The 27,595-nt window shown below is 36.0% G+C and overlaps 1 protein-coding gene and 1 long non-coding RNA gene across 2 annotated transcripts in view; one reads left to right on the top strand and one right to left on the bottom strand.

The window, feature by feature from the left end:
* Positions 1–4,553: 4,553 nt before the first annotated feature.
* LOC120297503 lies at positions 4,554–12,857 on the top strand. The gene is made up of 2 exons (XR_005553811.1): positions 4,554–4,818; positions 11,660–12,857. It is a non-coding gene; the product is annotated as an uncharacterized LOC120297503 (long non-coding RNA).
* A 969-nt stretch (positions 12,858–13,826) lies between these two features.
* Positions 13,827–27,595, bottom strand: part of USP53 (ubiquitin specific peptidase 53) — a 32,418-nt gene continuing 18,649 nt past the window's right edge. Inside the window, exons 12-14 of the mRNA XM_039320202.1 lie at positions 26,811–26,887; positions 23,157–23,235; positions 13,827–18,694 (exon numbers count right to left, since the gene is read on the bottom strand). Coding sequence (XP_039176136.1) covers positions 17,725–18,694; positions 23,157–23,235; positions 26,811–26,887 — 1,126 coding nt within the window. The 3' untranslated portion in view covers positions 13,827–17,724. The remainder of the gene's footprint in view (positions 18,695–23,156; positions 23,236–26,810; positions 26,888–27,595) is intronic.

The following is a 27,595-nucleotide window of genomic DNA, read 5'->3' as shown; positions in this document are numbered from 1 at the left end:
TATGGTTCAAGAAGTCCAAATTTAAAAATTATAGAACACTTTAAAATACATATAAGAAACTACATATAAAATAACTATAAGAAACTCTACGTCATCTATATTAAAATTAATTTGGCTTTAAAATGAAGAACAAACTTCAGATTCCATTGACATAAGTCAATCAATTATGGTCTAAGTACTCATTCTTAAAAAAAAAGAAAATATTGACATTAATGGCCTCAGTTTTTAGGGAAGTATATGCAATTGGTTTATGTCAGTTAATCTGCTCATGAAGTGCTTTTAAAAATGATTCCTATTATATGTCTGTGAACAATGAAAAGTTCCTGGGCTCCAACAGTTGAACAAGTTTCCTTTATTTTATTTTTCTAAAAAAAAACATTTTACTGGAGCATCTATTAATACACAGATCTAATTCAACAGTATGTAACCAAGTCTATTGCCCCCATATCATTTAACAAATAATATTCAAATTAGAAAATACAGATTCAATGTCGTATGATTTTCAGTATTTGCCAATGTAAATCCTAATACAAATGATTAGAAGAATTTCAGCTGGGGCCTCCTTGTTCAAGAACTCTTGATTATTTGCTGTTATATTAGTGTCAACTTTTAATGATCACATAGTTAGACCTTCTATAGGATTACAGGTAGTCCTCAACTCATTGGTGGCTGTTCAAAGTCACCAGCATTGAAAATATTGACTTATGATCATTTTTCACACTTAACAACTGTTGCATTGTCATGTGACCAAAATTTGGAAGCTTGGATTTATTTATAACGGTTCTAGCATCCAGAGGTTATGTGATCACAAGCATAGTCAATGGAGAAGCCAGATACACTTAACAACCATGTTACTAATTTAACAGCTGTGGTGATTCACTTGACAACTGTGGAAAGAAAGATTGTAAATTGGGGCAAAATTCACTTAACATCTCTCTTGCTTAGCAAAGAAAATTTTGGGCTTAATCGCATGTCAAGGATTATCTATATTTTCAACTTGGTCTTTTAGATCTTTTCACTCTACTGCTGCTATAGCTGAGTCTACTACTTGCGACTGGCTATCCTGTTCTTTTCTTCCACTTTTCCCAACATTAGTGACTTGTCGAAGAATCTCAAAACACTTTTCATAAATGAGTTAAAATACTTTAATTCCCAAAAATACATGTAAAACTGTTCATATTGATAAAAAACAAATCTTAAGGGAAATTGATTATTTTATCTTACTAAAAATTATGCATCAATGATATTTAATATATTTTAAAAATATATTAAAATATGCATTTTGTTTGGACTAAAAAAGTGTCAATCAGGTTTCAGGCCAGGACGCCAGTATAGAAACAGCTTTGGTTCCACTTGGTGATGACCTTAGCTCAAGGGTCTGCAACCTTAAACACTCAAAGAGCCACTTGGACCCGTTTCCCAGAGAAAACACTGGGAGCCGCAAAACTTGTGCGCACATGTGCGCGCGCACAAGGGGGATAGCTTGATTGTAGGGTTTAATTAAAAAGAAATAGAGGCTGCTGTGCATGAGTTCTCTCTCTCTCTCTCTCTTCCTCTTTCTCTCTCTCTCTCCCTTTCTCTTTCCTCTCCTTTTTTCTCTCCCTCCCTTTCTCTCCCTCTCCTCCCTTTCTCTTTCCTCTCCCTCTCTCTCCCTTTCTCTTTTTCTTCTCTCTCTCCCTCTCACTTCTCTCTCTCTCCCTCTCTCCGATCTTCTGCTCACCTGGCAAGCTGGCTTCAAGATGTTGTCCAACAAGCTGACACATATTCTTATTGGGCTGGCTCTCTCCTCCCCTTCCTGCTTCCTGCAGAGACACAGTGAAGACAGGGCCCCGGCCAATAAGCTGTCAGCTCGTCGGAGGTGAGGCCACTGTCTTTTTTACAGAGAGAGAGAGAGAGAGAGAGAGAGAGAGAGAGAGAGAGAGAGACATGGGGGGGAGAGAGAGAGGGAGGGAGAGGAGAGAGAGAGAGAGAGAAGGGAAGGGAAGCGCAAGTGCTTGTCTCTGTCTCTGCAAATGGCAGAGGAGGCTGGGAGACGCAGGGGGAGGCTCAAAGAGCTGCATGCAGCTCCAGAGCCGCAGGTTGCCGACCCGTGCCTTAGCTGGAACTAGGATGATGGTAGTATACTCATTTTTTTAAAAAAACATTTTATTAATTTTCTAATTTTACAATCATAAGTACTTAATAAACAACGTGTTTTCTGGGTCCATTGGTAATTCAGTGGTACATATTAACTTTCTCAATCTAGTTCCAATACTATACCAGTGCTTCCTTGGTCCTCTCTTCTTCTGGTGGTATGCAATTTCCACACTGGGCAAATAAAATTCTTGTTACTGTTAATACATATACAATTAAGTATAGACATCTTCATCACATTTTTCTAGTATTATACATAATATCAATAGTATCAGTTTATAATATCTTTTCTAGCCAAAACATATCTTAATTGCATTTGCACTTAACATCCATTTGCTCAATCTTGGGCTGCTTCTTTGTCATTCTTGGAAACTTTCACTTTTACAGACTGCAGCTGCTTATCTTGAGCTGCTTATCTGTGTTGGGGACCCTATTGGACTATAAAGAGTACATACAAAAACAAAAGGAGTGTTCCATACTTAGCTCAAATGGTAAAAAATCATCTCTAACACCTGTCTCTGAAGCTTCCAGCTTGATATACCAACATGAAAATGTTAATGAATCTCAGAAAGAAATTCTTTCTATCCTGAAATCAATCCAATAGACAATTGTTTTATTTCACGAGACTAAAAACAATGCAAATGAGATAAAAGAATAATTTTCTAATCTAAACTTACAATCTAGACAATGACTACAAAGAAGGAACTAGTAATCCAGAAAACAGAAGGAAAATTAGAAGAAACGAATCTAAAGATGGAAGAGCTAAAGGAAGGAATTGACAGACACAGACAAATGAAAGAATAGAATATAGAAAAGATATCTTACTTGTCAAGATCTCAGAACACATGTGAGGATAAGGAAGAAGAGCTGATTGAACGGATGATAAAGCTGTTAGGAGAAATGCTGAATATGGACAAACAAGAAATGAAAAGAAAAACTGAAGATGGAGGCTGTTCAATGAATATAAATGGGTTCTTCCAAAAATACTTCAATCAAATTTTCTTCCTTGATTCAAATGTACTGACTTGGAAAGTTATTTGGCAAAGGAAGAAAACTAGAGCAAGACTGAAGAAAATAGAGGCTTTGACCTATTAGATGGGATATTATACTATTAAACAGATGTTTGAATATGGTTAAGAAAATAGATAACTGTTAGAAATAAAAGTATTATAATTGGAAAGATAGGATTCGTAACTAGAATATAATATTTTGTTATAAGATGGGAAATATGAAAACTCTAAAAGGGTTTGAATAAGGAAAGCCTTTGGTTACCCAAATATAATTTATTATGAGAAAATTATAAGTGGTAGTATACTCATTTTTGTGCTCCTTAACCTTTCACAAAGGTTAAAGCTCTCTGATAGTTTTGGATACTATTAAATTATCCTTTGGAACTAACTACAAAATTTGGTAGGAGGCAATGCATTATGGTTTATTTTAGATTTTTATCCTGCCTTTACTGCTTTATAAGAAACTCAAGGCTCTGAATATGCATAATACACCTTCCTCTCCCACAATAAACCTGTGAAGTGGGATGGCTGAAAGTGGAATACAGAATAAGAGTTGGAAGACCTTGGAGGTCTCATAGTCCCTGCTCAAGCAGGAGATCCTATACCAGTGATGGCAAACCTTTTAGAGACCGAGTGCCCAAAAACCACCCCCACCCCGTTCCCGCTCCGCCTGCCCTCTGGGCCACTCACCACCTCCACGGCCCGCCACAGATCACCCAGGCAGCCCAGCAGCACCATGGTGGCCACGCCTTCTGCCCGTGCCCTGCAGCAGCATCTGTGCGCGATGGGGCACAAGGACGGAATCTTGTCCCCGCTGCCCAGCTACCATGTCTTTGGCAGCGCTGCTTCGCATAGGCCTTGCCGGGGGATGACTCTCCTCCGCGGGGAAGGCTGCTGGTGAGGAGGAAGGACTGGGACGACGGCGCATGTGCCCACAGAGAGGGCTCTGAGTGCCACCTCTGGCACCCGTGCCATAGGTTCAGCACCACTGCACTAGGTGAGATCGTCCCTTTGTTGGTGGATGTGCTTGATCCCTCCAGCATTCTGACTGGAGAGCTCTGCTAATTCCACACATCTTAAAAGTCGCTAACTTAAAAAACAAACAAAACTGTTATAAATTAACCTCTACCGCGAGAAAAACGATTGCTTCTGTTTAAGCCTAAATGAAAATAACACAACTTTGCAAGGCATAAAAACTCCTTATTATCTCTATGCACTGCCACGGGCATCCAGCCCAGATTTCTATGTCAACCACAGTTTCTGTACTGTACAGAACTCGCCTTCGCGTTACATCAACCAAAAGCTTCTTCTTCCGCCTGAACAGATATATAAGAGCCCCACCTCGCCAGAAGTCTCGACCGGAAACACCATTACTGTGCCTCTCCTTTTCTTTTTGTCTCTATGGTAGTAACTGTCCTATGTTCCGTTCGCGGAACAAATCTTTTCCGTGTGAGGGACAATGGAGGCTGTGGAAGGCGTTGAGGTACGAGAACGCCGAAAGATTGAGCATGAACCTGACCGGCTCGCAGCCGAGGTGGCCGGAACAACGGGGAACATCGCCTGCGGGCCCCCTCTCTCCGGGACCTCCTACTGGCTGGACATCTGGCTGATGATCCTCTTCGACCTCGTGCTTTTCGTCTTCGTTTACCTGCTACCTTAGCGGCAGCACCAAGGGGTGAGCCGAAAGGGGCGGCGGCGCAGGGAGACGAAGGAGACTTCTTGACACGGGAGAAACGACTGGGAAATGCCCAAGGCTAGCGGGGCCTTTATCATGCCCAGAGTGATTACGAGTCCCAAGGGCGAATTCAAGATTCGAAGAGAGATCAGTAGGATTCTGTTTGATTGCTTCGAGTTTCGTAATAGTGTGAAGCCGGCGGGTGGGGATTGTGATGTGCGGTTTTTTTCTTTTCGGTTGTGAGGACACGATTCGCTAGCTGCACTGGGACGCAGTGACCCCTCTGCTTCCGGAATCGCCTCAGGCCGTTTCCTTTGGCCACGCAATAATGTCGTCCTAGGCGGGTTTCCATGATGGGTGATGCTCTGAGTGCTTTGAGATAAAAGCACATCTTGTTCTGTAATTAGAAGAATTGATGTTAAGTCGATGAAACCTAATAAGTCTTGAACTGTCAAAACATTGTACTGGGGGGGGGGTCTGAGAAATTGTTATTCACCAAAAAACTTTAATAAGAAAATGATCAAATGGGAAAATATGAGTTAGAGGAACACATTGTGTACCTTAGGCGAATGACTTGGTTGTATTTCTTTAGTTAAGTCCAGATGCTGTCAGGTTTGTATATATTGGGACACTGGTAATTTTTTTAGCATTTGGTCTCTGTACACCACCACATTGAATTTGAAATGAAACAGTCAATGAGTGAAGACAGTCAAGTTTTATTTCAAGAAGTTTGACAAAAGTGTGGCATTAACATTGAGGAATTACAATCATTTTAATACACCTACACTCAGTTTTGGTGGCCCATTAAAGATGAAACAAACTAACATAATTACAAATATAAGCATCATTTTTAATAATGGATGAAAATCCTTTGCAGTCAATGACTGCCTGAAGTCTGTAACCCACTGACATGGCTAAATACTGAGTTTCCTTATTTGAAATGCTTTGCCAGACCTTTATTGCAGCTGCTTTTTATCTGTTGCATATTTGTGGGTCTTGTCATTGTCCCAATATATAGAAACCTGATTGTAATTCCCTTTTCCTCAGCTGGAGCAGGTAGTTCCCTTTCCTTTGATACAGATGCTTTCTCTTCTCAAAATGTTATCCTTGAACACCAGAACCCAGTTTCCTTTCCCTTCCTGCTAAGAAGCAATTTAATTATTAAGTATCATTATGCTACTAAATAGCTAGTCCTGTTTGTGTAGTATCTGTACTTCAGGGTTAAACTGTGGAGTTCTTGATGCTCTGTAAGCTTTGTGTTTATTTGCATATTTCTTTACATGATTAGGTAATGTAATTAGTGTCTCTGTGGGGCTTCCTTGGTGGTTTCTTGATTGTTTTTTAATAATAATAATAAAGTTCGAAGGGACCTTGGAAGTCATCTAATCCAACCCCCTGCTCAGGCAGAAAACCCTATACCATTTCAGACAAATGGCTGTCCATTCTCTTCTTAAAAACTTCCAGTGTTGGAGCATTCACTGCTTCTGGTGGCAGGTTGTTCCACTGGTTAATTGTTCTAATTGTTTTATCTGATTGTCTGATGTTAATCCCTGTTTATCTAAAAATTGACTGTTGAAGGGAATGATTTTTAGCCTTTTTGTTTCTTAGGTTTTCATTGTCTTTTTTGAATAGTGTGTGAACATGATTTATCTTCTTGTGTCGATAGTCCTTTTTGGACCCCTAGCATTTTTTTGTGGGGGGGGGAATCTGACTTGATCTAAGATGCTAATAGATTTCCAGTTGTGAATTATTCTGCAACTGAATCCAGTTGTGATTATTCTATCCAAGTGTAAGATTAAGGAACTAAAAGCCACATCCCCACATAGACAGCAATCACACGTAATCACACTGATGATGTTGCATAAGTGGGTAAGGAAATGTCTACAAACAAGTTTTCAGCGTACCAAAAGTTCCACCTAAAATTTAAGCAATAGCATGTGGCTCAGGTCCAGCTATATAGTTAATTAAAATAAGGTTCGCTGTATTACACAAACCCAGGGCATAGGAATAAGGAGTAAGCATGTTATATAAATTCAGCTTTATTGTAATATATGAAGCCAAAATGTGAATTGTGGATTAGTCCAGTGTGTGACCCCAGCATTGATAGTTCAGTTTTATTTATGTTTGATTACAAGTAAATCTTGTGAGACTCTTTGGGGAATATTGGTGTCCTCCAAATGTATAGCATTATTACTCCTATAAGAAGACTACTGTTAAGAATACTAGAGCCAGTTTGGTAGTGCAGGGGTGTCAAACTGCCGGCCCACGGGCCGGACATGTCAATTGGAAGCCACACACACACCATTGCCAGCAATGGCAAAACCGTTCCGATATGTTGTGCGACATCACATGACGTTGCGAGTTTGACATGTCTGGTCTAGTGGTTAAGGCACCAGACTAGAAACCTGGAGACTATGGATTTTAGTCCTGCTTTAGCCATGAAAGCCAGCTGGGTGATGCTGGGTCAATCACATACTCTCAATTAACATCCCAGGTTTGTTGTTGGAGGGAAATAGGAGGAGGAAGGTATGTTAGATATGTCCTGCACCTTGAGTTTGTAAAAATAATAAAGGTGGGATATAAATAATATAATGAAAATGTGTAGTTTGGCAGGGAATTTAGAATTGCAACCTAGGACACAGATCGGCAACCTGCGGCTCCGGAGCCGCATGCGGCTCTTTGAGCCTTCCCCTGCGGCTCCCAGCCTCCTCTGCCTTTGCAGAGAGAGACAGAGACAGAGAGAGGAATTGCGCTTCCCTGCTTCTCTCTCTCTCTCTCTCTGTTTTTGTGTGTGTGTGTGTGTGTGTGTGTGTGTATAAAAAAAAGAGAGTGCACTCACAGTGTTCTCCGAGGAGCTGAAAAGCTTATTGGGCGGAGCTCTTCCCTTTGCTGCGTCTCTGCAGGAAGCAGGAAGGGCAGGAGAAAGCTAGCTAGCCCAGCTAGGCTGACTCAGGAATTCTGGGAGTTGAAGTCCATGAGTCATAAAAGAGACGAGGTTGCCTACCCCTGATCTTGTTGGACAACAGCCTGAAGCTTGTCAGGTGAGCAGCAGATAGGAGATGGGGGGGAGAGAGAGAGAGAGAGAGAGAGAGAGAGGGAGAGAGAGAGAGAGGAAAGAGAGAGAGAGAAAGAAAGAGAGCGGGGGAAGAGGAGTGGCAGACCAAGGGCAGATAGAGAGGGAGAGAGAGAGACCCTTTTGACATCTAAAATGAAGATAACACTGCATATATCCTTTTTTACGTGTGTGTGTGTGTGTGTGTGTGTGTGTGTGTATACATACATATACATATATATATATATACACACACACACACATACATACACACACACAAACACACACACACAAACACACACACACCTATAATAAAGGTAAAAAAGGATATATGCAGTGTTATCTTCATTTTAGATATCAAAATGGTTTTGCGGCTCCCAGTGTTTTGTTTTTGGTGGGAAACGGGTCCAAGTGGCTCTTTAAGTGTTTTGGGTTGCCTACCCCTGACCTAGGATGTCTTAGATGGCATCTAAAATTGCTGAGGCAGACTGGATGAGCGATTTATTATGAAAGTTGGATCTTCAAATATTACTGCCGTGCATTTCAGGAGGTTGTGTAGCAAGAAGTAATAGTAAACACTGTAGAATATGTGGGAGATAAATATGTTTTTTTAAATATGTTTCATTAATTTTTTTATGTAATCTAATATTCAATAAACAGTGTGTTGTCTGGATTTACATTTAAGAAACATTCGCTAACAGTCAATTTCTATAATCTATAATCCACATAATAACTTTACTTGATTTCCTCTTTTTCCCATAATGTTCTCTTTTACCAACCTTAAGTTAATACAATTCTTGTTGTTTTAATGAATGATGATGGAGTATAAAAGTTTTCTAATATTTCTACAGATAATAATCACATCAATATAATATTCCTTTTCTATCTAGTCATTCTGGTTGTCTCATAGATCCTGTTTACAGTTCTTGTTTACATTTGTTTTTCCCACAATGTTCAAAACATTCTTACTGGTTAAGATTTTCTCAAAGTTAATTACATTTAAATATTTAAGTCTATTTTTTCTCATGTAAGCCAACCCAATAGCCAATAAGACTAAAAAAAGAATAAGAATAAAAAAATAAAATAAAAAATAGTATGCTACTTAAAATCCCTATTTCCTATAAGCTAATACATATTTATTTCCAATTTTTTTTGTTCTTTTTTACTATAATTAAAAATATATTTAATTTTTAAATATTCCAATAAATCTAGTCTTCTAGTCTTTTAACTCTTATTCAAAACATTTTTAATCCATTGTAATTTTCTTAAAAGTCAATCACCTTTAGATATCTAAAACATTTCCTTTATATAAGCCATTCCAACTCTTTTATATTACTCATATTAAGAAATAAAATAAAAAAGAAGAAAAAGAAAATGCTATGTTCCCTTTTAAAGTCAAATTCACATCCAAAATTTTTCTATTTCTTTTAAACATATTCGAACAGGTGTTTCTTTTTTAAATATTCTCTCTGATAGGCCCCATCGTCTATTTTCTTAATTTTCACTTTAGCCTTTTTTTTGCCCAGTATCTTTCTTAATCAATATGTTCTGCTGAGTCAAAGAATCTTTCCATATTCTTGTAGATGTTAATGTAGATATAAGAGGTAAGTCAAGTACAATATCTTTGTGAGAGGCATTTGCCCATTCATTTTTGTTGAAAATCTTTTTATTTCTTTTTCTCTCTGCTTCTCTTATCATTTTTTGTCTTTCCAATTCTAGTGTTTTTCCTGACATCTCTGCAGTCCATTTTGTTCAATCTTTTTTCTTGTCCTTAAATTTGTTTTGTGGTGTTAAAGTATAAGTTGTTTTTTTCCAAATCCAGTATTTCTTGTAAATTTTTTTTCACTTGGGTTGAATCATACTTCTTTGTTTTGTTAGGTTCCATCTTTAAGTCTCTATCCTTAAATTTGTATTCAGTTGTCTCTTTTATCTGTTCCTTCTCTGTTGTTGTTGTCTAATTCTAAGGAGGTGATATGTTTAAAACTTTTGAACAACTGTATTTATGAAGTACCAAGTTTTCAGAATAGGGTTTTTGTGTGTGTGTGTGTGTGTTTGAAAAATTCAGTTTTAAATTATTCAAAAGCATGTATATGAAACTTCTTATCTATACTGGATTAATGGGTAGTTTTTTTAATCCAGAATTATGGCTTGTAATTCCTTTGAAGTAAGATTTTTAACTGCACTAATCAAGTAAATTGTCTTATTTCATTTACTAAAAAAATAAAATTCCATTTTGGAGTTAGTGATTGAGACTGTTGGACTAATTCAGAAAACGAGATGATAGAACTCTTTGCAGTTAAAAAAAATTGAATGCCATTTATATCTTAATGGATATGATTGTTTTTTACCTGTTGCAATCAAGACAGGCTAAGCAAAAGTATAAATCACTTTATGCAACAAAGGAAAAAAATATTGGCTGTCTGGTTATGTCTTATTATGGCTCCATAACATTATACAGGTAATCCCCAAGTTACTTACGAGCGTTCACTTAACACTTGTTCAAAGTTATGTGATGAGCACCCTCTAGTGCTTACGAGCAAGTCCCGAAGTTACGAATATTGCAGCACCACGACAGTCATTAGCCTTCACAAGCGACTGCAGTGGCTCTGCAACATTCATCCTGGTTATTCCCTCCCTCCCCACCCCCATCCCGGGTCTCCCTAGGCACCAGGCCTTCAATACTCACTCTATAAAGATTGAGATCCTTTGCTTTCTTGGCTGCTCCAGGTCTTTGGTGCGTACGCAGAGAATGGAGATCTAAAATAACGCAAGATCATGTGAGATCAGTGGGGTGAGATCTCACACTACTGATCTCGTGTGATCTCATGGTACTTTAGGCCTTGGTTTTCTGCAACAGAGAATGGAACCAAAGTTGGAGAATGCTTCCAGGTGTCTCTGGAGGCTGGATCGGGGCTCCAGAGGCCTTTTCCAGGCCACTGATATCCAGATCTGAGGCCAGGGAACGCTTCTGCGTGCCTCCAATGGCCTGATCCGGGCTCCGGAGGTGTTTTACAGGCCCGATTGGGCTGTGGGGGGGGGCGCAGAAAAGTTTGCCAGCCTCAGATCCAGGTGGCAGTGGCCTGAAAAAGGCCTTCGGACCACATCAGGCCACGGGGAGGGGCACAGAAGCATTCCCTGGGCTCAAATCCAAGCGGCAGCAGGAACCACGGCAGAGAAGAGACATCTTTTACAAGTGAGTCCGTGTCAGGAAGGGAGGGGGAAGCATGTGGTATCTTAATGGGTTGGGGAGTCCTTGGGGGCCTGTTCCATCATTAGGCCCTCCATGGCCTTCCCCATCCTGAGATACCTCATGTTCACTTAATGAGCTGTATGCATTTTAATAAGCAAGGGAATGATCTCCTTCAAGGTATGAGATTTACTCTACAAGTTTTCGAGTTACGAGTGGAATGGGCAGGCTCCATTGCACTCATAACTTGAGGACTACCTGTACAATGCTTGAAAAAAATCTAATACAAAATGATGAATTAGTTTATAATTTATAATGTGGTTCAACCAGAGGTATCAGTGGGTATTAAAATAGCTTTAAAAGTGGATCAACATTCAGGAAATACAGAGTTTTGGTGACTAACAACTGGAACAATTATATGACTAGAAGCAAAAAAAAAAATCTATGAATAATCAGTTGGCAAGGAACAACAGAATAAGTTATGTACTATTTTGAGGTTTATCAGGCAACTGATGATGCTGTACTAGAAGTCTGATGTGACAGGATTATATTGGGTACAGTTTTTTCCACTGATGGATCTAATTTTTGTTTTCTTTATTCAGCAGACAACCAGACTGCCTTCAAGAAAAACCAGCCAATATTACTCCTTTAGCTGGTTTTGCTTCAGAACCCAAAATAAAAGAACATTGGAAAACTGTTACTTCAGAATTTTCAATAACAACTACTCTTTCTGTATTTGAACTGTTGAGATATTTTTGCTGGTGAACTTCCTCTGTGAACTGTCATGTTTCACATTATTCGTCAATAAGTGCAGATTGTGTCTTACGTTAAATATAACACTGACATTGAAGTGACTTTCAATTAAGTTTGAAGTTGTTTATTTTCAGCAATCAACTCTGGACTGGAGACAGATCTCTGTAACAATAATTTATGATGAACTAGCATAAAATGAGAAAATGTAAACTGATCAATTCTGAGCACTGTTTTAGCTGCTTTTATGTAAAGAAGTTGCATATATTCTTCTCATATGCTCTGTTTTAAAGTACTTTGTGCTTTCAGCTTTGTGCCTTCAGCAGCAACGTGTGCTTGGACTACTATGTCGATGGTGTTTTTATGGTCATTTTTATAGTATGTAAACAGACCAACCACCTGAACAAATTTTGCTGTGTCTAATGTGGTTCTGATCCCCATTATGCTTTGGATTTGCCCTTTTGGAGTTTCATGTTCTAAAAGTAGATTGAAAAGTAAGTCTGTAGACATTCCTGTTAATTTTCATAATTGAAATGCTTTTCTTTCAATCAGTTTTGTGCTCCTCTCTCAATATATGAACTGAACATTTATTTACATTTATATCCTAGAGAAAATGGATTCTCCCCATTTTTGTCAGGCTGGGACCAAGGGCTTTAAGCATTGAATTAATTACATTCTACTTGGGTTGTAAAAAATTATTGCGTTGAGCACAAGACCTGAAGCATTGGTAGAAGTAGAGTGAAGTTCATTTGATATTGAGATCGAACTTGGGCTTATTTTCATTCAGAAACTTTGGAGGGGGATTCTTGAACTAAAAATGTCAGAAATTTGAGGGCGAGGGCTATATTTAAAGAATTGCTATTCAACCTACATAAGTAGGTGTCACTTCCTCTACAAGAATTTACTGTATAGCCAAGCAGTAAAGTCTGAAGTGACTGAATCAAATATATTAATAAATATCATAACTTGCATTCTTTGTCCTAAGTTAATATTCTAAATTTGTTCTTCCCTCAACTAATAATGAAATAAACAAACCTTCAATTATGTAAATGTGAATTCTGGTCTGCATTTACAAAATACAGTGATGATAGCAATACAGTGTTTCTTCTCTGACAAACTGAATATTTAGAATTTTCTTCTCAAATTCTAAACAAGCAAAGAATAGGAGTGTGTCCCAAAATACTAGGTTCTCTCTTAATTTTCTGAGAAAGTCAACCTACTGTAATGCAATAGAGTTATAAGTACTACGAATAGAACTGAATTCACCGTCACTTGTTTTACTGTAGGGTCTAATATAATTCATCAGAACGGATAAGAGTCTTAAAGAAATGGGCGAAGAAGACCATCACGATGAATTCAAGTAAAACAATCCATACCTCATGATTTACTTACATATACATATTTATTAAATATGTCTACTAAAGTTATTTAGAATCTTTTATAGTGTCAGTATGTCCACCCCTACCCATTTAAAAATGTGGAGTCTTGGCAAATTTAGTATAGTGAAATGAAAACTAGCTTATTTAAATGAGTAAGGATTTAACAAATATTCATTTATAGAATTGAACATTTTATCTGATTTTACAGATCAACTGTAGTTCAGAGTGATACTATGATATGGAACTGAATGCAAGTGTTACATTTTTCACCAGATGTTTGGTCACTATTATTTGCTAGCAGATATTTACACTCAAATTGAGGAAAACTAGATTCTTAAAACTAACAAATAATGGTTTGCTCCTGTTTCACAGAAAAATTATACCTCTGTAAACTAAGCAAAGAGATATTGGATATCTTATTTTTGTTTTATCAGCAGGTACATGCAGGACAATTTTTAAAAGTTTTAAAAAGATATTCCTCTATAACACATGTTAAATGTATTTAACATTACAAAAGCCATATAGTCTAAAGGGACAATTATAAAAATAAAGTAAAAAATCAAATATTTTAAGCAAATATTAAGGCTGTACAGCCAGCTATGAAAAGTTGACAAAATTCCCATTATTTAACAGCAATAAATTTGTGTGAAAATGTCTATTAAGACTTTTATATTTCTTTAAAGTACATGTACTCACAAATCCAACATTTCTCATTTATACAGGAAATGAACATTTGCTTTACATTTTTAAAATACAGTAATATTCTTAACAGGTAATTCACATTAGTGTTTACATAAATATTACAAATTCAAATTAATTCAGTAACAGCTTTCAATTGTACACTTTGATTCCAGTACTTATAATTCCATTTTTACCTATAAAGGTGTTACATTATTACATATTACCTGCATATCAGGAATGAAATGAGACTTTTTTAATTTAAAAAAAACTTAAAATATCAGAAACTAATTTTAGTTACTTTGAATTGAAGTTACTTCTCTTGGTTTTATTTGTAATCATGATCTCTCGGTTTTATTTGTAATCATGAATATGTTAACTATACATGCTTTAAACAAACCAGTAACTTCTGAAAAAGCACTCAAGCATGATAGATATCAACAAGATTAAAAGCTAAGTCAGCTCCATAAAAAGAAACTGACAATGTGGAGTTACATTCATAGTTAAGATGGAGGGTCAGTCTGGTGTGCTAGTTAAAGCACCAGAATAGAAAACAGGGAACTCTTTGAGTTCCAGTTTCATCTTAGGTACAGAGCCAGCTGGGCAGGTTGGACCAGTTGACTCACTTTTACTCCTAGGAAGGTAACGGCAAACTACTTTCAAATATGTCAAGACAGCAAAGGACTTGTCCAGGCACTTGTCAGGAGTCAAGACTAACTTGAAGATATGGAGAAGAAAATAGGTAAGATACTGTCAGTGAAAAAAGATATTCAATCTTTGAGCCTTCAACTCAGTCTTGACTGCAATTTTTGGGGAACAGCTTCTGAAATATTTTGCTGGTGCGTTCTTTCTAGGAGTAATTGTCTCAGTCACTCAGTTGGTTTTGTATCTAAGACAGGACAAAAACTCCGGTCTTCTGCCTCTAATCTTATATCTTAGTCACTAGACCTACTGGTAGTCTTCAACTTATGACCATAAGTGGGGCTGGAAAATTTGTTGTTAAGCAGGGCAGAAGTTAAGTGACGCATCCAGTTTTATGAGCTTTTTGCTGCTTAGCAAATCACTGTGGTTGCTAAGGGAAATATCATGTGACTCTGACTTGTAACTTTCCCATCCTTCCCATTGACTTTATCAGAAGCTGGCTGGAAAAGTCACAAATGGTGATTGCAGGACACTTCAACTGTTGCGTTGAACAGGGGTCAAACACTCAGATCACAATCATATGATAGGGATTTATGTGATGGTTGTTAAGTGCAAGGAGTGGTCATAAGCCACTTTTTTCAGTGCTGTTGTGACTTCAAAGACGCATTGAACGAATGGTCATAAGTCAAGGACTGCCCATATCTTTCAGACATTATTTGTTCTCTGAAAGTTTAGAGAGCAGGAAGACTCCATTAACATAAATGTGGAACTTTAATGTAACCATATTCCTTATTGTAGGGAAGCATGCAAGCATCTCTATTTTTACACTACTAATAATATTCCGAGTAGGCTCAACCACCAATTTTAATAGCATTTTCTCCATTTGGACAAAATCACAAATTTGTACTTGTATTTAATCTAATAGTGCAAACTTACAATGGTTTTCCAAAACACATAGCAGCTATCATGCTGAAAACTAAAACACATTTACATTTTTTCAGGATCATCTTTGTAGCTATTATTTTAATAAAAAATGCTTATATAAAGAATTTTAAAAGGTACTGTGTCATACATTTTTACCTAAAAACTGCAAGTGTATTCCATTTCAATCTTTAAAAAGGAATTATTTTCAGGCTGAACTGATCAGAATCAGTTTGTGCCTTTGCTGGTAGTATTAAATAAGACTTTAAGAAAACCAGAGTACTTTCTATACATGCAATGATTTAAATATTCTCCACAGCAGCTTTAATATAAAAATATATTTATACAATTTATCACATTTTTTGCAGCCCAACAATATACTTAAATGTTTTTTATTACAAACAACTGCTGTGCATAATTTTTATATTTAAAATACTGCACGATGCAAGAAACTATTGCTATTTAAAACTCTAGCTACCATAAAATATACTGTATATTAAAATAAAATCTAAAACTTCATTAAGGCATTATTTCAAATATTTAAAAGATAATGCGATCCTGGATAACTGATTCAAGAAAATAGATAAATGGTTAATATTTGTCTACTACAAAATGTAAGTTTTTAATGATTATGCCATTCTGTGCATATTTCTAATATCAGCATATGCCTCCAGCATTTAATACATTTTTGATTAGTCTAACAAGGAGTTTTAAAATAATTCTGTCATAAAATTTCTTATGCTGCCTGTTTCATTTGGCAAAACAATAGTGTTGACTATTAAATTTCTAATTAAGAGTACCTGATTATAAGGGGAAATGAATATCCATTTAATGCACTTTTTCACTTGCTTGCAAAAGTTCTAAATATCTCACAAACAGAATTTCTAAGTGTTTCAGAAATGTTTTCCTTGATACTCTCTGGCTACTCAGGTCTTTAACAAGAAACATGCTCCTCAGGAAGCCAATTTAATACACTTGTAACTATGTAGAAAATGCAGTATTTCACACTGTGAAAGTTTTGTCCTGGAGCTAATCAGTTCACAGGGAAGTCATAACTACAAAATGACATCAGACACAAAAGCCTGAAAAATTGCTACAACATGCAGCCCATTTATATCAACCCATAAATCTCTCTATATATCTTTCATTTGAAAGGGAGCTTTTCAAAACTGAAGTGTTTGGCACACTTCTGACACACACACATACACACACACACACATTTTGTTTGTGTGTGTGTGTGTATATAAATTTGTGTGTGTGTATACATACATACACTAAGTATAGTAGATCCAGCATGTGTGTGTGTAAATATATACTGTATATACATACTAAAATAATCCATATTGTCATACTGAGGTAGTACAGTGTATGTAGACTATATTCAATTTTTACATAGCAAGCTTGAAAGTGCCTTTACATGAAAAAAATGAAGTGCATGTAAACAATTCATATCACTAAAAATTTCCTTTTGTGACAAACTTTACATAAAGAACACCATTTTCATAAGACAAAAACTCTCAAGGCCATTATAAACGTTGTACTACCTTGTTATTGCATTGTATCCTTTGGTGCGTAAGAATAATCCTTATATTTAAATCTTGTTTTTTTAAAGCAGTACAAATTACTGTCTATACTTGTGAAGGTCAACTTATCTGTGAAAGGGCTTATCTGAGAATATGTATCATACTCCCGTTTCAAATTCTGTGAAAGATTTTTTTCATGAGAATTCAACATTCAAAATAAATTTAAACAATTGTGCTTTAAAATGTTCTATTGTCTAAATAATATGGAAATTGCAAATGGATACATGATTTAGGTTTTATAACCTACAAAGTGCTATAATTAGTAAGAAATTTAACCAACTATGAAATCAGATCCAAAACCTATTTTCAAATGTATGTATGTATGTATGTATGTATGTATGTATGTATGTATGTATGTATGTATATATATATATATACAAACTGCCGGCCTGCGGGCCGGTTGGTTGTGACACATCACATGATGCGGCAAGTTTGACATCCATGTTCTAAATCAAGTCATTTTTAAAAGAAATGGTATTATTTAAAAAAAGCTGTATCTATCATACGAAAGCAATTGATTGAACTTATGCAAAATTGGCATTTCCACAAGCATAAAACCATTTTTGATATTTCTTTATGACGCATGCACATGCAAGGGACAATTCATTAATGTATACTTTCCAAATGAAATGTAGCTAAAGTATGTAAACTTAAACATCACATTGGGTTGGAGTTCTAAGGATTTATATTCATTTCCAAATTATTCATATTACACTACACATTTCCAATATTAGATTTATGCTTCTGCTGAGATGTGGCATGATTTGATTCAGAAGTGTGGTGGTATGTAGTGTCCAACTGCATTCCAGTGGGTAACAAAGACCTTTCTTTGTTTGACCCACTAGTATCTGCAAAATACAGTTTTGGTCTCTGGTGGTATTTAATTCTATAAGTATCAGTCATACAGTTATCAACTGAAAAATAAGTAGTAAGCGATATAACATCATTTGCATTTGCATCCAGGCAACTAGAATTTGGTTCTGTAAAACAAGTCCGTTTGTTAGATGCAGTGCATAAATCCTTTCCTAATAAGCTCGGTGAAAAACTCATCTTAGAGGACTCATTGTAATGAAGTGCTTTCAATCTTTCTTCATTTGCAAATGAACTTGTTTCTGGTATACTTTTTGAAGTAGCAATAACAACATGCTTTTCAATTTTTGGATGATCTGTATAGTTCAACTCCACAGTGGATTCTTGTTCTATATCGTGCAAATGGGCCAGAGTGTATTTCTTTGGTGGTAAAGGTGGTGGAAGATTTTGGTAAACTGTTTCTGTTGCACCATCATGCTTATTACTGTACATGCTGGTTTTATGTCCAGTAGAAGAAGCAGATTCAGTACAGCAAGACTTGGGTTTATTCTGTTGTAAGAAAAATGCAAGGGTAGGAGTGGAATTAACAGTCTTGGTATGAGATACCGGGCAAGGGACTTGTAAATGGGTAGATGAAGATTCACAGTTGTTTTGAACTTTTTCAGACATGATTCCATTCTCACCAATATAAGAAAAAACTGAACTATCAGCACTATAGATATTTGTCTCAATAGGTACATTTTCACCAGACCATGGTAAAGAGCTTTGCTCACTGATTGTACTGGTTTTTATTTCTTGTTCAATGTGATCTTTTACAGCTGTCTGCACTGTTAATGTAGGTAAAGACTTCTTATTGTAATCTGGTACGTCAGTCCTAGAAAGCAAAGTATTTAAGGCTGTAAGTATTAATATAACTATTGCAAAACAGTAAATATAATCCAATTCTATTTGACATCATTAAAATAAAATAATCTTTGTTATTTCACGGTGGGTGGGGGAAGCCTATAAGTTTTTAAGAATCTAGTAGAAACTAGAATTTTGTGAACAAGTATACAGGTATGAGCAGGCTTTATATTCATGACTGAAATCAGTAAAGACAACAAATGCTCTTGAGAAAGAAAAGAATCAGCCAGAAAATATGATGGACAGTAAACTGGTACAGGGAAGTTATGGAAGAAACAGTCAGATTGTCTGTCTCCATTAACTAGGCATTAATGTCTGGTTGCCAGATGAAGCCAGTGCTTCAGGCTCAGTGAAAATATAACATTTATAAAAAATACAAAAATTCCAATGATAACTGGTACAAAGACAGAAAGGCATCAAAAGATGGAAGTGCTTCTGCATTTTATTGCATAGTGTCAAATATATGTCTATATGCCATTTGCCATGAACAATGCATACTGTTTGATACAATAAACCAATGTTTTTCAAATTATTCCATAGAACTGTAGTTTTGTGAGAGCCTAAGAGCAAAACAAACAGGAAAAAAAAGTTGTTGAAACAGTAAATTTTCTATCACAGGAGCTTTAATTTTTGATCAGTAGTTCCAGGTTTACTTTTTTAGCTAACAGTTTCCATGGCCTGAAAATTTAAAAAAACCCTGCAAAATACTACTGATTTTAAATTCCCTGAATGAACTGAAAATTCTTACACAGCCAGAGGTATTTATTTATTTATTTATGGGACTTATATACCGCTTTAAGTGCAAGCACTCTCTAAGCGGTGTACACCAGTAAGCAATGTATATATATATTTACATTGCCCCCAACAATCTGGGTCCTCATTTTACCTACCCCGGAAGGATGGAAGGCTGAGTCAACCTTGAGCCGGTGAGATTTGAACCGCTGACCTGCTGAACATAGTCAGCTAAAGTGGCCTGCAGTACTGCACTCTAACTGCTGCGCCACCTCAGCTCATAGGTATCTAGAAAAGATGTTTTAGGATACAATACCTGATTCCTATTCCTAAAATAATAGATTCTTTGCTGGTCTATTTCATGCCTCATATTTATGTATATGTCTAGCCATCAGATATAATCTGCATTGTCCAATGGCCAAGTTCTAATCTGCTTAAATAACAAGGTATGAGAGTGATCTCACTCTTACAAATGAACTGTGGGACAATATAAGAGCACTGATTGGCAGATTTCCATGTGTTCATATTCCATCCATCCAAGATCACCAGCCAGCAGGAAAAAAAATATCAATTGTTCTATTTACTGTGAGGTGGGATAGACTTGGGTAATCTCAGGCAAGAGTCAGAGGATTTTCTTTTTTGTAGTTGCCTAAGTGAAAAGTTGTTGCTGGAAGGTTTTCAGTTCCAGCAACCTGTCACTTGTGTTATTTCTGAAAGTGTGAAGGCTGATAATGGGAGAACAGTTCTGCGAAAGCTATAGTCAAGTAGTCTGAAACCAGACTAGTTTAGTTTCCAAAAAACAAAAGATAGGTAGAAACTATCTGTTATGCCAAAAATAGAGTAGCTTCAGCCAAGAGAAAAGGTCCAAGAATATGAATACTGCTTTTATTATAAGCGAAACCTGCATTTGATAAATAGCTGTTGATGGAATTCTTTCATAATGGTTTCATTAATTTACCAATGCTCAAATCAAACTCAGTCCCAGAGGAGTAGAAGCCAGCCATTTAAAAAAAGGAATTATAAGCCAGTTATATTACAGTCGTTTCAGAGAAAGTGGTAGGAAGAATCAAATTAAAAGGAACTAAGAACAAAGAGAAAGATTTGCTGAAGAAAAATTGGCATGAATTTTGCAGATAAATCTTGCCTCACCCACTTTTAGAGTTTTTGATACACCAATAATCAGAAAACCCTAACAAAGCCTTTTTAAAAGTTTCTAATTAAAGGCTTTTGAGTAAATGTACTGGCTATGGGCTGTGAATACCTATGCTTTTGTCAACAGCTAACTGGCTAAAATACAGAAAGCAAAGTAAAAGTGAATAGGCAGTTTCTCAATGGACGGAGCCAAGAAAGGAATTCAAATTTAGGAATATGAAGTGATGCACCCTTAGGCAAAAACCTCTAATTTCACTAACACCTTGATGCATCTGACTAGTTCAGGAGTTTCAAACTTGGCCCTTTTATGACCTGTGGACTTCAACTCCCAGAATTCCTCAGCCAGGCATGCTGGCTGAGGAATTCTGGGAGTTGAAGTCCACAAGTCATAAAAGGGCCAAGTCTGAAGACCCCTGAACTAGACTCTAACTAACCAAGAAAAAAATCTTGAGGTTAAAGTGGATAATACAATGAAGGTGTCAACTTCATGGGTGGCAGCTATGAATAACATAAAATTGATGCTATAGATCAAGACACTAAAAATAAATATGCCAACATTATAATTCCCCTGTACAAACCTATGCCCTTCTATATTTGAAGTTCTATGTATAGTTTACTATTTGAAAAAGGATATAATAGAGCAGAAAAAGGTACAGAAATGGAATACCAAAATAATCAGGAACTCAGTTATTTTTCCTATGATGTAAGTTACTATTAGCTTGGAAAAAGATAATGGATAAGGGACATGATCAAGGTTTTTTAAATCATACATGACATGGACAAAATGAACAGAATTCCCCCCCCCCCCCATGACCACAGCTACCTAGTCAAAGTAACTGGAAGAAGATTTAATATATACAAAATAAAACAATTCTTCCTCTAAAATAGTGGCCCCCTGTTGTGATTCCTCCCCAGCCAGTGGACCGGGCAGCTGAGTCTGAGGAATCAGAGGAGGGGCCTGGAGTGACATCAGAGTCAGAGGAAGGCTGTGAGTCTGAGTTGGACAATGATGAATCACAGCTGGGAGATATCCAGGATGCATGAAAATGCCAGCAAGAAAAGCTGCATAATAAAAGGGAAGGTATGGGAGGTGCTGGTTGCCAAAGGCAACCGTTCGTATTGAGGAATCGAGTTTCTGTGAACTGTGTTTGTTTGCCTTGGACATTGACTCAGGTCTGTGAGTAATAAAAGGCCCAGTTCTAAATGGATCACGGCCCGGGGATTGGGAACTCCTCCTCTAAAACATAATTAATTTGTGGAATTCATTTCCACAGGACACGATGATGGCCACTGATTTTGATAGTTCCTAAAAGGGTAAATTCATGGAAATTGATCAAAGAGTCTTAGAGTAATTGTTATCTCTAAGATGGGGGTAGTTTGTCCCCAAATACTAAATACAAAAGAACAAAAGCAGTAAAGGGATATGTCTCCACTTTGTTAGTGAGCATGGACACAGTTTGGTCATTATGAAAAACAAAATGCTGGATTAATGTAAATCTGTTCCAAAGGAAATGTTCTTACAGAGATATAAATCCCATCCTAATAAAATACTTTAGTATAACCCTCTTTTGTCTGAATAAATAAAAATAATAGTTTATATTTATGGAGGAAAGCAATAGAATGCAATAAATCTTAAAACACTTATGAACATAGGCCGCCCCTATCTGTGATACTGAATGGCCTGGATAGTAACAGAAGGCAGCATGTGAGCATTAGTTAACCTACATGACTATAAAAACTTACTTTTCCACACTGATTTTTTTCATGGTTGAAGAAAAGATGATATAGATAACACATTCCTTTTTTGATAATGTATTTAACATCTCTAAAATAGTCAGTACATCATCTTTTTCTTTTGTTCAAATATTCACATGTACAACATTGATTTTCTGTGGTATTGAAAAAATTGAAGACTCCACATTACACAGGTAGTCCTCGAACTACGACAGTAATGGAGCCTGCTCAGGTTGGTTGCTAAGCACCCAAATGGGGTATTGTGATGGGAGAGCAACACTCAGAACTTTGGAACTAGGTCATAAGTATCTTTTGCGGGGGGGGGGGTCCATAGCAATTTTGACTGGTCATAAGTTGAGGACTGCCTATATCTATTTATAGAAGTCATTGAAACTTAAGCATCCTCAATGTGAAAACTTGCTATCAATCTAAATTGAAAGCAAGGCATTTGCCACTAGTTATAGTATATTGCAATTACAAGAGAATGTACCGTAAATGCCGGCGTATAAGGCGACTTCCGCGAGTGCTGAAATCGGCGCCAAAGACGGGGGTCGTCTTATACGCCGAGTCGTCTTATACGCCGGAAATACTGGTAGTTTCCGGCGTATAAGACGACGTTCTAGGAATGCAGCCCGGCTATAAAGACGGGGGTCGTCTTATACGCCGGGTCGCCTTGTACGCCGGCATTTACGGTACATGCTGTTTAGAATTATAGAGAGTAACTTCAGAACTTCGATAAATGTCTGGAGACCTACAGAGCCATACACAGTTACATATCCCTGCTACACATTACAAGGTGCATAGTTAAAAATTACCTTTGTATCTGCAGATGAGAAGTTGATAAGTTAGGTGGCTTGTAGTTAATATGCGTATTAACTTCACCTTTCTTCAGTGCTGAAAAACAGTGTAATTTACTTTCAACATATTTCTTTATAGTTAAGATTTACTCAAGGTAGACTAGTACAGACAAAGCCTTCCAGCATAACACTCATAATTTTAAAATTCAAGGAAAAAGTATCAACATTTGTTCACACATGTTTTCTAAAATTATTGTTTGAAATTCCACAATTAATAGTGAATAGCAAGCAAGATATTCAAAAGATCCTTTCAGACCCTAAAGAAATCAACCTAACATAAATTCCTTCAAACCCAGTGTTTTCAACAGGAAAAATATGTATGCATTTGATGCAGATATAGGCCAACAATAATATTTAGCTAACTGAACATTTTCAGTTCCATGTTCTATGGAACTTTTCAGAATAAATAGGTTTATTTGTCACTAGTTGCTGTTTTTCTGCTGCTGAATTACAGCTGGAGTGGAGAATCCCCACAAAAGATCCTGCCAAACTACAATGTTAGCATTCCTTATTATTTACCCATGTTGGCTGGAACTGCTGAAAGTTTTAAGTTGGCAACTCCTGCAAGGCTATGGGTTCAACATTCTTAGATTATTACTATAAACACAGCTAGATTTGAAGGAAGTAAGGAAATTGAAATATTAAAGAAAGAATGAAAAGCTGGAGTTCTCAATTTCAAATGTGTACTGCAAATTTAAAAATAAAGAAAAGACAGTTACAGGTAGTCCTCAACTTACAACAGTTCATTTTGTGATTGTTCGAAGTTACAACAGCAATGAAAAAAGTGACTTATGACCGTTTTTCATACTTATGACAATTGTAGCATCCCCATGGTCATGTGATTTATATTCAGATGCTTGACAACTGACTCACATTTATGATGGTTGCAGTGTCCTGGAGTCATGTTATCCCCTTTTGCGACCTTCTGACAAGCAAAGTTAATGAGGAAACCAGATTCACTTAACAAGCATGTTTCTAATTGAACAATTACAATGGTTCATTTAACAAATGTGGCAAGAAAACTCATAAAATGGGACAAAACTCAGTTAAATTTCTCACTTAACATAAATTTTGCGTTAAATTGTGGTCATAAATTGAAGACTCCTGTATTAAATTTCTATTTTGGCTCAATCTTTACCAATAAGAATTACTAGACTACTGAAATAGAGACAATATTGCCCTAAACTCCAAGGAAAAGAAAAAGGAACTATAAGAGAATAAGACTGACATCAATACTAGAAATATTCTATAGCACAGTGGTAGCGAACCTCTCTGTGGGCACGCGTGCCGTCGGCCCAGTCCTAGGCCTTCAGCTGAGTTTTATAAAACCTTTTTGCTTTAGGCCTCCCCGCCATGTCCAAAAAAAAAAGGTTCAATTAATCAGTCAATTTCAACTTCTCATGGGGAAAAAAAAGATCTTGCAAAGTTGGAATTGATTGATCTTTTTAGTCCCTCCCAGTCTGCCGTTACCACTGCAGCCACACCCACCCAATGGGCCACACCCACCTGGCACCCGACGATGCATAAGTGGGTTTTGGGTTGCAGCTGGGCACTCGGTCTCTAAAAGGTTCGCCATCACTGCTATACCAGATTGATAGAAAAAATGAATAAGCCCTTTTGGAACAATGTGGTCATTACTAAAAGAACAATCTTACCCAACTAATCTTTTTAATTTGATAACTTCCTCGGTAGATTGTAGGAATTTTATAAATTTAAGTAACACATCTGATTAAATCTCCCATGACATTATCATTTAGTAAGCAAGTTAAATGTGGATTTGATTGCATAATCATTAAATAGATACTTAGCTGATTTGAAAAATGTGCCAAGAGCTCATCAGTGACTTTTCATTTAACTGGACTGAATTTATCAAAGGGGAAACCATGCAAATCACTCCTGAACCCTCTGCCCTTCAACAATTTTATTAATCACTTAGACGAAGAGGAGAGCAAAGCAAATGTCAAATTTAAGATGGATGGAATTTAAAAAGATAGGAATATTTTTTAAAATATTTTGATAGTTTAGAGAAATCAACTGAAAATAATAGAATGAATTCAAAGTTGTGTCCATTGAATGCAAAATACAAATGCTCAGATAAATGATAGGGGATATTTATATACCTGATGTGATAACAGTACTTATGAAAAAAAGATATTGAACAGTGAACTGTACAGAAATTAGCAGTAGAATGTGATTGCAAAAAAAAAAGGTTGTATCAAAAGTGTGTTGAATTCAGTATGCATTTTAAGAAGGTTTCAGGAAAACTGGAATGGTTCAAAGAACTACAAGGATGTTAAGAAAACTGGAAATAAAACAAGTGAAAGAGATATAAAGATATTGGGAATGTTAAATCTTTAGAAGAGGGACTTTAAGAGTCTCTAAAACAGCTTTATTATATGTTCAAATGAAGACTGACACTTATCTATTGTAATACTGTAACTTGGTTTCCTAAATTAAGTAGGGATTATATTACAGAACCTAATGGTCTTTTCCAACTCTAGCTACAGGTAATCTTGTTTAGTTGTGGTTACAACAATAATGAAAAAGTAGCTTTATGATCAAGTCTCACATTTATGACTTTGTAGATCCATAAAACAAAGGAAAACTGAAGTAAGATAATCAGCACAGTCTTGGTTTTACTTAGCAATCACTTTGCTTAATGACCAAGTTGGCGGTCCCAATTGTGGTTGCTAAGTGAGGACTCTCTGCATAAGCATCAACACGAACATACTATGACAAACAACATGTAAAATTAATGTTAAAAGAAAAAGCCATGATAGCTTAATCCTAAAATCTGCTACATTTACAGATGTGTGATCTGAAAGGGTATTTCTACTACTTGTTTTCCCTGCCAAGATAATGGTAATTAAACATACGTGAGTAAATATTTAAAGTTAAAGTACCAAATATAATTAAATCATCCTGTGAGGTATTGTTTTGAAAATATTTTCTAAATACATTTTTAAGCCAACGTGCATTTTTTACTGTACTGGTACTAATTTAAATTAAAGAACCTGCTTAGGTTCTCTATCTTGAAACGCCATGAAAGTACCATTAATTATTACTATTTATCTTGAACAGGAGATGGCGGTACAAGCTTGCAACCTAATACTCTCAATATAGTAGCATTGTGGCAAACATTCAATGAGAATAGCTGGCTGATGTGCCTTCAGAATTCCAACTAATGTAAAAATAGATGTGTTATTTTTCTCTTCTGCTGACATGAAGATCCAAGCATGGTTAAAATCAGACACACTCAAAAGTAATTTTGACTCTATGTTCTAGTCATATTAATATGTCTGATGTTAGGACTGCACTTTTATTGCTACTATTAATGAAACAATGTTTTAGAAGTTGAGAATAAATTTCATTTATATTATTTTTTTAATGTTTTATTATTTGCACATTATAAATTTTCACAAATTGGGTACTAATCATTTTTTTCACAAGAATTGGAAAGTAACAGACAATTTGCACAGAAAACCTGCCAAAAGTATCAAGAAAGAATTTGTAGATAGGAAGTTATAATAACTCTAACATTTAAACAGTACATTGTTCACAGTTCACAATTAACAATTCAATTAGCTGATATAACACTTATATTATCCTTACCTTCAAAAGAGTTTTTGTTCGGCGCGGAGAAAGACTGCAAGACATTTCCAGAATATCTGACTGATAGATTTTGGTCACTATGAAACAGAATACAAATAATATAACAGAGTTCACCAACCCTGAAACATTCTACTGAAACTTTTACAAAACACTAAATGTTTCTACACAGAAATTTAGAAATTCAACAAAGATATATATTTTATATTAAAAAAGTCAAACCTTGTTCCTCTTTTCTCTCACCCCCTCACCCTCTATTATAACTGGCAATACAAAGCAGAAACATCAAGAGAATATATCCAACTAAAGAAAAGTTAAATGCAAAAAAGGGAAACAACAATATTTTACATGATTATAATCTTAGTACTTTTACAAAACACAGCCTCATTATTCTATTTTGAATATCTCAAATACTGCCATTTAAATATAAGTAATGTTACACATGGCTCTTAATAAAATATGTTAAAAAGTTTCCCCCCTCAAATACAGGAAATCTACATAATGTCCATAATAAAGATTTGATAAATTAATAAGCAAATATTTTCATTTGACAATTTGTATCTTGATAATCAAACATAAATAGAATACCAATGCAAGCAATTCTATATACTAGACAATTAGTTTTGTATTTCTCTTCTCCTAAGCTTTAAATTACCAACAGAACTGGAATACCAAAAAGTCTATTATGTTAAAAAATATATTTTATTTTAAAGGATAAAATTTCTGGGAGAGTGTTTTGTACTATGGTATTGTTATATAACAATACATATGTATTCTGTATAATCACA

The sequence above is a fragment of the Crotalus tigris genome, unplaced genomic scaffold, assembly GCF_016545835.1.
Source record: "Crotalus tigris isolate CLP2741 ecotype Arizona unplaced genomic scaffold, ASM1654583v1 scf7180000023625.2024221, whole genome shotgun sequence".
NCBI lineage: Eukaryota > Metazoa > Chordata > Lepidosauria > Squamata > Viperidae > Crotalus > Crotalus tigris.
The sequence above is the reverse complement of the archived record's forward strand: the minus strand, read 5'-3'. Positions and strand labels throughout refer to the sequence as shown.